Genomic DNA, 12209 nt, shown 5'->3' with positions numbered 1-12209 from the left:
TGATCCTATATGGGGAAAACATTTTACAACATTCAGGTCGGATGTGTTTAAAGGACTTCTGTTGCATCATTCTAGCCAACAATTCCAATTCAAGTATTCTACCTAGGCATTTAAATTACAGTTAGCACCATTCACCAACAATCAAACCTAAGTCAAGGGTGATAACAAGTACCACCAAGTTTTATCTTACCCCTTAGAGCAGGCAGCAGGGACCGTTCTTTCTTGTCGTCACATTTGTTACACTCACTGAAGTACAACAGGAGAAACACATCCACCAAGACCCACATGAGAGATGTGGCGAGAACCACCTTGCAGTAGACAAATCTCCTCATCCTTTACTGAATTATTAGTTACAGGCTGTAGTAAAAGCAGGTGCTAATAGGATGCTATATCCAAGCCAAGGAAGCTGGCTCGAATGCACAGATGAGAACATCCCACTGAAAAATAAGAAAAGCAAAAGAACAGAATTAGCTGACAAGTAAAACAACTTCATAAAACACAAACATTTTCATCTCTTACTGTTTTCTTTTAAAAACATGTTTATTCGTTTTTATTGTCATCCACTGTGTACGAGAAATGCATGCCAGATTTTCAGAAAGGAAAAAAAAAACTTTCTGGTTGTGTAATAGTATCTGAAAATGGCTTTGGGAGATGGGAGGAAGAGCAGAAGACTATGCAACAGTCAGATAAGAGGCAACTGTATCTGCAGAAGGGAATATGGGTGCAACAAATTTCACAGAAAGGCCCTGGCTAATTTCTTGGACTGTAAAGGTGGTGGTGGGGAGAAATGTTCTTTCAGATTTGCAAGATCATTTGTCAGCCTTGCAAAGCAGGTGAAACAAAAAGCACCCAGATGTACTAACGTTCACTTTATTGCAAAGTCACATTAAAGAGAATCTTGCAAGTCGTTCCCATATTCCGTTATAGGTGTATTTTAGTGGTGGTTGCTTTGATGTTTTCCAAATTCAGGTTATGCATGTCTTTAAGGCATTCTTCAGAAATGTATGCTGGCTCAAAAAAGAAAAAAAGAAAAGAAAAGAAAAGAAAAGAAAAGAAAAGAAAAGAAAAGAAAAGAAAAGAAAAGAAAAGAAAAGAAAAGAAAAGAAAAGAAAAGAAAAGAAAAAAGAAAAGAAGAAAAGAAAAGAGCATAAACTGAGGAGTTAGCATAAACTGAGGAGTTAGCATAAACTGAGGAGTTAATGAATTCTCGAGTGAAACAGTAACACTTACAACAGACATGTCAAACACAAGGCCCGGGGGCCGGATCCGGCCCGCGAAGTGGTTTCATGTGGCCCGCAAAGCCATCTCGGAAACAGTGAGGGAACGGCCCCCACTGCCTTGGCCCTGGCCCACAGACCCTCCTTCTGCCAGAGACCCTCAGATCTGTCCCACTCCTGCCCAGGCCCCCATAGGCACCCTTGATGCGAACGATGTAGAGCTGGCCACGCCCACCCATTAGGTCATACGCACTCTAGCCACGCCCACCCAGCAGGCCACGCCCACCCAGGCCAAACCCACCCGGCCCCCTGAGGGCAACCGCAATGCTGATGCGGCCCTCAATGTAATCGAGTTTGACACCCCTGACTTACAAGAAAATGGATGATACAGCATTGTTGTTAACTACAGCTACAAGGTGTGCTATTCGTATTCAAAGTATCAAGCATCAGCATCAGCAGGTATTGATTTATACTTCCTTAGTAATACATGCAATTAGATGCTCCTCCCTTTAAATATTATTTTCTGGTGACATTATGTGGGGTTCTTGTCTGGTCTATGCATATCCTTACTTCACACAATTATAAATAACATTTTCATTTTTATAACATGAGACAATTTTCCAAAATAAGTCAACGATGTAGTTCAGTTACAGTTGATTGTGATTGAAGATTAATCCATAATGGTGCAATTCATCTCTGGATGACTCAGTTGTGAAGATATAGACATGCTAAAAAAAATGGGAACATAATACTGGGTGCCAGGTTCTTTAAATTTAAATTCATACATTTTCATTTACTACCTAGCAGGAGATTGCTATCTCTATTTACTTTTTACCATTTATTTTGTAAACGTTGACCTTTTCCAATGTATTAACAGCGGTTCTACAAGCTGAAATTCCAAGCTTCTTCAACTATCTTGAAGAAACGTCCCCAATGAGCCACATAACACAGAAAGGAAAAAATCAGGACACAATTGGGACATTTGGAAGAATCAAACACAGTGGAATACATTTTAAGCCCAAATCTAGAAACAGGATGAATCAAGGCTGGTAGGCTGAATAAATACTGTAATGACTTTTCTCTTCCAAATCCTCAGGAATTCCTTCTTTTTTTTTAACTTCCAGAAAGGAACAGACAAGCACTAGTTTTGATTACCTTGGTAACCATTCCCAGGAATTACAGTTCAGAAAAATGGACCATTAATTGGATCATTATCTTAAAAACCATGATAGAAGTCACATTGAAACAGGTGAAACTGATTAAGAAATATTCATCACCAATCAATGCTTTTCTAAAAAGATGCTATATGGTTTTGCTATAGTGAAAAGTGATTTTTCTTATGAAAATCAAATATTTATATTCTCATACATTCACTCATTCTTTAGAGCTCGACTTATCAGGGAGTCACCATTTCTATACATATATTCAAACACAAAACAGCAATATAGTAAAAATTTAATTAAAAAAATAAACTCCAGCAAAATAAAATAATTAAAACAAACTCTTTTATAATACATTATTAAAGGCAATTTGTTACACACAGTTAATAGGCTTATTCCCATATAGTTAATTTTCCCACTTAACATATTAAAAGTATAATTCCATGCAAGGTTTGAAAGGGCTCTCAGCTTTGGTGAACAATGCCACAGAGGTTATCTACTCCTGATTAAAGCATGTGACCGATTGATCAATCCACATTTCAGTTCCCTCATGGTTGTTGTTGTTGTTGTTAGTTGTGAAGTCGTGTCCGACCCATCGCGACTCCATGGACAACGTTCCTCCAGCCCAGGGGTAGGCAACTTTGGCTCTTTTATGACTCATGGACTTCAACTCCCAGAATTCCTGAGCCAGCTTTGAAGTCCATGAGTCATAAAAGAGCCGAGTTTGCCTACCCCTGCTCCAGGCCTTCCTGTCCTCTACCATCTTCTGGAGTCCATTTAAGCTCACGCCTACTACTACCAGGTACTGGTAATGGTGTTTAAGGCCCTACATGGCATGGGTTCGGAGTACCTTAGGGAGCACCTGCTGCCGGCATCAACTTCCCTCCGCCCTGTACGCTCCCACAGAGAGGGCCTCCTCAGGGTGCCACCGATCAGAGAAAGTCGGTTGGTGGCCCCCAGGGGGAGGTCCTTCTCTGTGGGCGCCCCGGAGCTATGGAATCGGTTGCCGGTTGAGCTCCGGATGGCGCCCGACCTTCGCTCCTTCCGTCGCGATCTAAAGACACATTTATTTGAACTTGGCCTGATGGGGGATGGGTTGGGTTTTTTATTGTCATTTGTAATATATGTATTTACTGTTTTTAGCTTGGGCATATGTTTAATTCCTTTTAACTTTTGTATTTTTATATGTCTGCCCTGTTCACCGCCTTGAGTCCTTCGGGAGAAGGGCGGTATATAAATAAAATTATTATTATTATTATTCAGTGACTCCATCCAGCCACCTCATTCTCTGTCATCCCCTTCTTCTCTTGCCCTCAATCTTTCCCAGCATTAGGCTCTTCTCCAGTGAGTCCTTCCTTCTCATTAGATGGCCAAAGTATTTGAGTTTCAACTTCAGGATCTGGCCTTCTAAAGAGCAGTCGGTCCCTCATGGTTAAACAGACCTTATCCATCACCTATCTTTCTTTGTCACCCGTTTCATCAATTTCCATAAAAAGTCTTTTTAACAACTATGTTTTCTATGTCCAGCTCTGAGTGTAGCTGCTAGAATAGCTGCTATTCTTTAAGGTCTCTCTTCTCTCTGGTTACAGCCAGCTACTTCGGCAGAACCGGTAGCTAATTCTTTGTTGCCCAGGCCCAGAATGAACTTCCGGAAGCGGCATCCACACAGAGAACCGGTTGTTCACATATTTGAATCCCACCACTGGTTACAGCACATTAGCAGATATGCTCAGAGACAAATCTACTGCAAGCATGGTGGGGCAGTACTGGAAACTAGGATTTTCCCATGCTAGGCAGTAAGGAAGATCCCACTGTGAAAACAGGATTTATTTTTCCCCTGCTAACCTTTCTAGAAAAAGGGGATTTTCATGTCAGCACAAGTGGAAAGCCGGAGGAAGGAAGGCCTATAAAGTTGTGTGTATGTACAAATGCCTGTGGATATGACAGACAGCGCAAGAGAGGGGAAGGATGTTTGTGTGCCTCTCTGATTGGAAGGTGAAAACACATTTCTGTGTGGTTATTTATCAGGGGAATGCTGTGTGTCTGTTTCCTGTTTTTTATGGAACTATCTTAAGATAACTTTGACAAAAGACGGAGTTTAACCTATCCCTAAAGAATCAACAGCTTGCACACTATTTGATAACCAAGCCTGCTGTTCTCCATGACTTTCCTTTATTAAAACAAACTCAGTGGGAAAACCATCCAGAAAACTCACACATTGCTATGTCGTAGGGAATGTTTAGACATACCCAGTCTAAATAATTTACACAGATAACATTTAGTGCAAGATCTACTACACAGCTAGAAAAGTTATCTGAGTTTTGGGATAGAAATTGTCTCAGCCCAGCCCAAGTCACACAGATGATTTTCCACGTCAATCATGACTTGCCCCCTGCAACAAGAATAGGTGGAAGGTGTAAACTCGTATTATATAACCAATCTTATCACGGATACCTTAGCAAAATCTGTAAAGACTTTCAAAATAGTATTCATGCCATCTAAGAAAATGAAATATATAATACTTGAGGTATGCAGATCTGGATCCTAAGGTAGGTTAATGCAAAGAAGTTTGTAGAAGAAAAGCGTGCCACCCCTTCCACTGCTAGAAAAACGTGGCCTCCTTTCCCCCTCAAAAAAAAAAGTGAAGGTTTCCCCTGACCAGTTGTGTCCAACACTTGGGGGCAGTGCTCATCTCCATTTCTTAGCCAAGGAAGCCAGCATGGGTTGAAGACCCTTCCATGGTCATGTGACTGGTATGACAATGCACCAACGTGCATGGAATGCTGTTACCTTCCCACTGAAGTGATACCTATTTATGTACTCGCATTTAGCAATAGCACTTAGACTTATATACCACTTCATAGTGCTTTACAGCCCTTTATAAGCAGTTTACAGAGTCAGCATATAGGCCCCAACAATCTGGGTCCTCATTTTACCAAGGATGGAAGGCTGAGTCAACCTTGAACCACTCAGAATCAAACTCCTGGAGCGAGCAATGAATTAACCGGCAGTACTGCATTCTAACCACTGCACCACCAGGGCTCTTATTTGCATGCTTTCAAACTGCTAGGTGGGCAGGAGCTGGGGCAGGAATGGCAGTTCACTCCATCTCATGGTACTTGGTCTCAAACTGCCAAGCTTCCAGTCAACAAACCCAGAATCTTAACTATGCCTTTCCCCCCAGTTCCTCCAAAAACTAGTTCCAGAGAATGGAGATGGGGCGAGGTGGGACAGAAATGGAGAGATTTTCATTTGTGATTTTCCCCAAACAAGTTACATTTGGAACCCATGCTAATTTTGGATGGTTTCCCTCGTCCTTCTCCAATTTTGGATTTTCCAGGAGACCCCCGCCCAAACCTTGGGATGGGGATGAGCGTAGGTAATTGCAATAAGGAGGAAGGAAATGAAAATTTTCTTTTCATTAAAGTTATTTCATATATTCTATATAAGGCTCTGGGATGAAATGGAAGCAACTGCAACCAAGACACACTTATATCATTCTTGGACTATTTCTAAACACTCACTGAACTTAAAATCTCACTGAAATGCTCTCATTTTTATTTTTTTATTATAAGCAATATATTGAGAGCTATATATTCCAGAAACAGAGAAGAAAATATAGTAGATAGAACGGATGAAGCAGACTAAAAGGTGCCTGAACAAATTCTGAACATCATTCAACCTATTAGGTTCACGACTCTTTAATTTAGTTCTCACTGTAGTATTAGAGGCTGTGAGCCAGCATCCAAAGATACACTGGCTGCTACAACACAGATTCAATATACACAGGCCTTGGCTTCCAACAGGGCTCTTCTCAAAACAGCTTAAGTGTCTTTTAATTGAATTGTAATGCAAAGGAACATTGTATTTCTGATATTAAATGTCATAGCTGGTGAGAGTTCGTAGACTCTCAGAACACTGAGGTTTTGTAAACAAACATTGGTTAGAATCAAGTCTGGCAACAGAACAGTTAAACTCAAAATCAGTGTTCATCTTGGGAATGTAATGCTTTATAATTGAAGAAGGGATTGTGCAAAAAGTTCATGAATTGGGGCTTTTACAGAGCTCATTATTGGAGAGCTATAAAAGCACTGCTGGTTGAAAGTTGTTGTTAACAAGGTAAAAAGCCTGAAAGCTGCATTACAATGGAAGCATAAGTAATATGTGATAACATGCTATCTACAGAATGGTTCTCGCCTAAAAGTAAAATCAATTTGCTGGCAGCATGGCCAGCTATAAAAACCATTTAAATCATGAGTTCTGAACCAAGCGCAGGCAAATTACAAAAATAAATTACTATTCACTCAATCGCACTTAAAAGGGATTATAATTGTCCCGATTCATGATTTACTTACATTTTAATAATGAACATTCTGGGTTAAAACAAGATCTAATCCTCCTGGAGTTTTCTAAATTCACAGCTATTCAATCTCCCTCAGGGCCTTTCACCTATCATAGTATACACTCCCATAATAGGAATGGAGGGATGCTAACAACTTGGCATTTATATCCCAAGAACACTTGAAAGATGCTAATCTGCTTTTCTTGGATCACTGAATTTTGCATCCACTTTTAGTTGTGGTCAAAAGTCTCTCCCAGTAAAAATAAGTTTTCAACTGCTCCTCATCAAAGCCTTTTTTTAAAAAAAAATCCAAATCAAAAGCACCACTGAGAGCTGTGAATAAGCTACGTTGTGCAAAAGCCCCCCCCCATGCTAATTGTTAGGGTACCAGGGAATCAGGTAACTCCTGAATAGTATACACAGCACAGCTTAGGAAAGATCAGATCCTTGCAAAGGAAGGAACTTAAGTTACAAGAACTCATCAAACTAATGAGCTAAAAGCACATCAGTCCTTCCTAGGGAAAATGTCTTCCACCCCACCGATATGCAGTGAAAACGGGGGGGGGGTGTTTGAGGGAAGGAGGAAATGGCTGTATTACTAGTGACAACTAGTGACAACTACTGCTAAGCTTGTAAGCCGCCCTGAGTCTTCAGAGAAGGGCGGGATATAAATGGAATTAAAATAAAAAAAAATAAAAAAAACCAATTGTCTCAGAAGATGGGACATTCCTCTTCTTTTCTTTTCCCCCCCCTTTTTTATTCTTTCCAACCAAACTGAAAATAAATTACATAAATTGGTTTGGGGCTTTCTCCATCAGCAGGACAACTCTTCACCGTGACTAAATTAGAAAGAGGGGGAAAAAGAAAGACTGAGCTTGAAATACCATTTGCCCTAAATCCTAAAAGTGTATTGTAATGGAAGAGGCAGTAAGGTACATCTAGGAAAGCTCCACTTTAAGCCATTTCCCTCCTGGTCATGTGACCCAGAGCTGAAGGTTTGCAGCCTGGCAAACACGTTACCTCATCACAGACAGGGAAAAAATACAGATACTTCCTATGGACACTGCTGGCAGCGGGGTTGAAATTCCAGAGCCTATGTTCTGCCTGCTTTCCCTATCTTATTTGTAAATCCAGAATCTCCTTGAGCTCAATATTGTAGAAAGGCTTCAGAATAACTTCATGGTGAAAAGAGCTGCTATGAAATAAGCATGTGAGAGAAAAAGCAAATCCAGCTGATAGCTTTTTCTGTCAGATGCAAGTTGAAGATAACTTTTGGATATCATTCTGACACCTCTTTTCTAGCAGGTATTGTTTCCTGGGAACATACACAAGACTTTGGGTCTTATTCATCTGGTTGTCTCTATATTACCCGAAATACTGTGCATTCTGTATTATTTTTAGCCAACAAGATACATTCAGGCTCAGAAAATGAACTTAACAGTTACAACTGTTTTCCATAGGAGGCTTCTCATGATTTGCCTTGGAAATCACCTTAGTCAACTTGGCAAGATGGATGGCATAGAAGTCTAATCATAAATAAAATAAAAATTCCAGAGGCAACACATAATCTTTAGGGCTAGCTGCCACTGACAATCTGATTTTCCATGAAGACAATCTGACCCTCATGCCAGCAGAGTTTCTCTTCCTGATATCTCCTCAAAACTGATTCCCTAAATTACTGTGGTTTGTGTATTCTTTAAATAAAATGTAAATTGTCTCTCTAACCCCCGTGCCTATATCTAGCGCTAGAGAGAGAATTCTTACTGTTTTATTTGAACTAATGAGTTAGTCAAGCTCAGGGTCCAGATCATTCAGCTTGCTTGCTCCAAAGCATTACCAAGTTGTATCTTGATCCAACACCACAAGCTCTACAAAGCATTCAAAACTGTTCCTGGAGGATGGGAACTTTGGTACCGTATAGCAATGTATTAGGATTAATATCTAATTGAAATGGTATCTGAGTGCACACAGGCTAAATCCTTTGATATTCAGAGCTGGAGGAAATGAGGAGTCACAGATACTGGGCACTGCAGGACATGATAAACTACTAGGCCACGGGTCGGCAACCCGCGGCTCCGGAGCCGCATGCGGCTCTTTGAGCCGTCTCCTGCGGCTCCCAGTCGCCTGGTGCGCGCGCACCTCTCCGAACGGGTGGAGGTGCGCGCGCAGCTCTCCAAACCTTCAAGGCGGCGCTTGGCCCAAAGAAGCGGGAACTGGAGGGGCCACGATTTCCCCTCCAGAGGAAGAAGGCGCTGGATGCGGCCGGCTCCGCGGGGAAGGGGGAGCGGCGGCGGGGGCGACGGAAAAGCTGCAGAAACGGTAGGAGAGATGTTGACTGGCGGCGGCCTCAGAGGAGGCGGAGGGGGAGGAGGGAAGGGTGACCCGGCGGGGGGGGTGAGCCAGAAGGAAAAGGGAAACTCATCCCGCAGAGCGGTTGCGAAAAGAGGGAGGAGATAAGCCAGCCCGGTACCTGGATCCGCTTCCTGTGTCTCCTCCGCTCTGCCATGATGTCCCCGTTTTGGTCTCCTTGTGAAGTGGGGCTGAGCCGGAAAAGGGGGATGGGGAGACCGAGGGAGGGAGGAAGGAAGAGAGAGAGAGAGAGACGGAGCCAGCGGGCTCACGAGGGGCAGCAACCTTGCGAGAGGCCGCGCGCAAGCCATTAGGACGCGCACGAGCCCTTGGGGAGGCAGGGCGGGAGCGCGGTCCGGCCGCTGGGCTTCCTTTCCCTCTTGTCCGCATCGCTGCAAGGAATTGCGTTGTTTGGGGAATTTGTTGAATTGGAGCCATGGGCTAGTCGTGGTTAAGGCACTTGTAGGCGAAGCAAATCACAAAAGCCCCCAAATCCTTCTAAATGCAGCCCACGGGTGAGCTTCCCAAGTTGTTTTAATTTAGTTTGCACGTGGCAATAGAAATAAGCTTTTTTCCTCCTCAGCGGATCGGTGCAGTGAAGAGGCTGGGCTTCCTTCGGGGGGCCTTTCATTCCTGTACAAGGGGAAGGGGAACTCTCTGTGCTTTTGTGTGTGTGTGTGTGTGTGTGTGTGTGTGTGTGGCCCATCTGCAAAGCTGCCGAGGAAGGAGAAGCGGGATACTGGTTGGGTGGGGGAGCGGCAAAAGCGGGGGGGGGAGAGAGAGAAACGGCTCCGCCTTTGGTTCCCCCTCCTAAAGCACAGGGGCGCTAGAGAAAGTTTGGAGTTGGGTAAGGAAGCGCAAAATTCAGGAAGGAAAGCGGGGCGGCAGGCGAACGGGAGACCTGCCGACGTTTGGGGAGGTTTGGGGAGGTGCACGCCGGGGAAAAGGCTGGGAGAGGAGGGGGTCCGGGCTGGGGGGGAGGGATGGGGTGGGGGAGAAGGAGGCTTCCCGGGCTGGGGGGGAAGCAGAAGCGAGGGATCAGGACTCCTCCCGCTTGGCTGCTGCCGCCGCCGCCACCACTCCTACGGCCGCCGCCACCTGCTCTCTCGGCTGGTTGCTTTCTGCTTCTCTCACCTGCCCTGCCCCCCCCGCCTGCCCTCCTTCCTGCCTTCCTTCCCTCCGCCTCGCCTTCCCCGCTCCCGCGTTTTCCCTCTCCCCGCCTCGGATTCGGGGTGATTCCCTGGGAGAGGGCGATGGGATTCCAGCAAGCTTTCAAGCCTTCTCGGCGGTCTCCGGCACGGCTCAGGAAGCGTTTCTGTGCCGCCCGGCCGGAGCCTTTGCCTCCTTCCCTCCCCCAAGCGAGGCGTCCTTTTTCAAGTTGCAAAACCAAGCGGGGTGAAGTGGGCTGTCGGGAAAGACATTGCCGCCTCCTCCTCCTCCAGCGGTGACACCTCCGGTCGGGCCCTGGTGGCGGAGGAGGCAGTGGCAGAGGCGGCCGCAGCACCGGCAGCCTTCCTAGCAGCGGCAGAGACAGAGGCGGCGGCGGAGGAGGAGGAGGAGGAGGAGGCGGCGGCTGCAGAGGCAGCTTCCTGGCGGTCTTCTTCCTCTTGGCTTCCTGCCTCTCCACCCGCGGTGCAAGCTCGGATGTTACGGGGCTGGCCGGCCCGGACTGGGTCGGGCGAGTCGATCACCTCCTCCTCCTCCTTCTCCCGCTCCCTCTCCTCTCCAGGATGACCCTCCTGAATGTCTTTCCCGACAGCCCGCTTCACCCCGCTTGGTTTTGCAACTTGAAAAAGGACGTCTCGCTTGGGGGAGGGAAGGAGGCAAAGGCTCCGGCCGGGTGGCACAGAAACGCTTCCTGAGCCGTGCCGGAGACCGCCGAGAAGGCTTGAAAGCTTGCTGGAATCCCATCGCCCTCTCCCGGGGAATCACCCCGAATCCGAGGCGGGGAGAGGGAAAACGCGGGAGCGGGGAAGGCGAGGCGGAGGGAAGGAAGGCAGGAAGGAGGGCAGGCGGGGGGCAGGGCAGGTGAGAGAAGCAGAAAGCAACCAGCCGAGAGAGCAGGTGGCGGCGGCCGTAGGAGTGGTGGCGGCGGCGGCAGCAGCCAAGCGGGAGGAGTCCTGATCCCTCGCTTCTGCCTCCCCCCCAGCCCGGACCCCCTCCTCTCCCAGCCTTTTCCCCGGCGTGCACCTCCCCAAACCTCCCCAAACGTCGGCAGGTCTCCCGTTCGCCCGCCGCCCCGCTTTCCTTCCTGAATTTTGCACTTCCTTACCCAACTCCAAACTCCGCCGGCAGAGGCTCGATCTGCCATTCTGCAAGCCTCCGCTGCCGGTTAATACCCTGTATTCAGCTCTGGGAAGTGGGAGGGAGGGGGAGTTTGGGGGGAGGGGGAGCTCCACGGTGCAAAAATAAAGCCCTGCCGCTCTTCGCGTTGCTTGCCCGACTGGCTGTCACGGGACCAGCCCTGCCCCCATCCACCTCCAGTATGGATGGCTCTGCCAAAAGAAAAGCAGCCGAAGCAAATCTCCCATTGAGAGAATGGGGCGGCGGCGGCTTGCAAAACGGCGGATCCAGCCTCTGCCGGCGGCAGAGGCTGGATCCGCACTCTGCAAGCCTCTGCCGCCAGCAGAGGCTCGATCCGCCATTCTGCAAGCTGCAAGCGTGTCTGCCGGCAGAGGCTGGATCCGCCTTTTGCAAGCCTCCGCCGCCCCATTCTCTCAATGGGAGGCTTGCTTCGGCTGCTTTTCTTTTGGCAGAGCCATCCATACTGGAGGTGGATGGGGGCAGGGCTGGTGCACGTTTTGCCTTGTTTTGCGCATGCGCGTGCGTGCATGCACGCGCGTGCACATTTTGCGGCTCCCACTTTTTTGTGTTTGTGACGGAACCGGTTCTGAGTGGCTCTTTGCCTTTTTTCGGTTGCCGACCCCTGTACTAGGCTGTGTGAATTGAGAATGAACTCTCTATTGGTCACTTCCTCAACTCTGCATCTGCCCATTCTGCTTTTAGCTGGCCACTGTTCCTCTTCCTTTCACAACTTCCAGTTAACTGCAGGTCTCTGTGGCATTTTAGATTTGAAGCCTCCACCACACACAAAAAAATTGCTTCAGAGATAACTGAATGCACATGTAGCACTTGACTGTA

General features: G+C 46.6%; 1 protein-coding gene across 4 annotated transcripts in view; it reads right to left on the bottom strand.

Moving 5' to 3' along the window:
- GALNT13 (polypeptide N-acetylgalactosaminyltransferase 13) overlaps nucleotides 1-12209 on the bottom strand; it is a 238940-nt gene that overhangs the window by 204287 nt on the left and 22444 nt on the right. For all 4 annotated transcript variants that reach the window (XM_083350454.1, XM_083350456.1, XM_083350457.1 and 1 more), the window contains exon 2: nucleotides 191-437. In XM_083350454.1, the coding sequence (XP_083206580.1) occupies nucleotides 191-332 (142 nt within the window). In that variant the 5' untranslated portion in view covers nucleotides 333-437. The remainder of the gene's footprint in view (nucleotides 1-190; nucleotides 438-12209) is intronic.

Source organism: Vipera ursinii (assembly GCF_947247035.1).
Source record: "Vipera ursinii genome assembly, chromosome: 1".
Classification (NCBI taxonomy): Eukaryota; Metazoa; Chordata; class Lepidosauria; order Squamata; family Viperidae; genus Vipera; species Vipera ursinii.
This window is presented reverse-complemented; position numbering and strand designations above follow the sequence as displayed.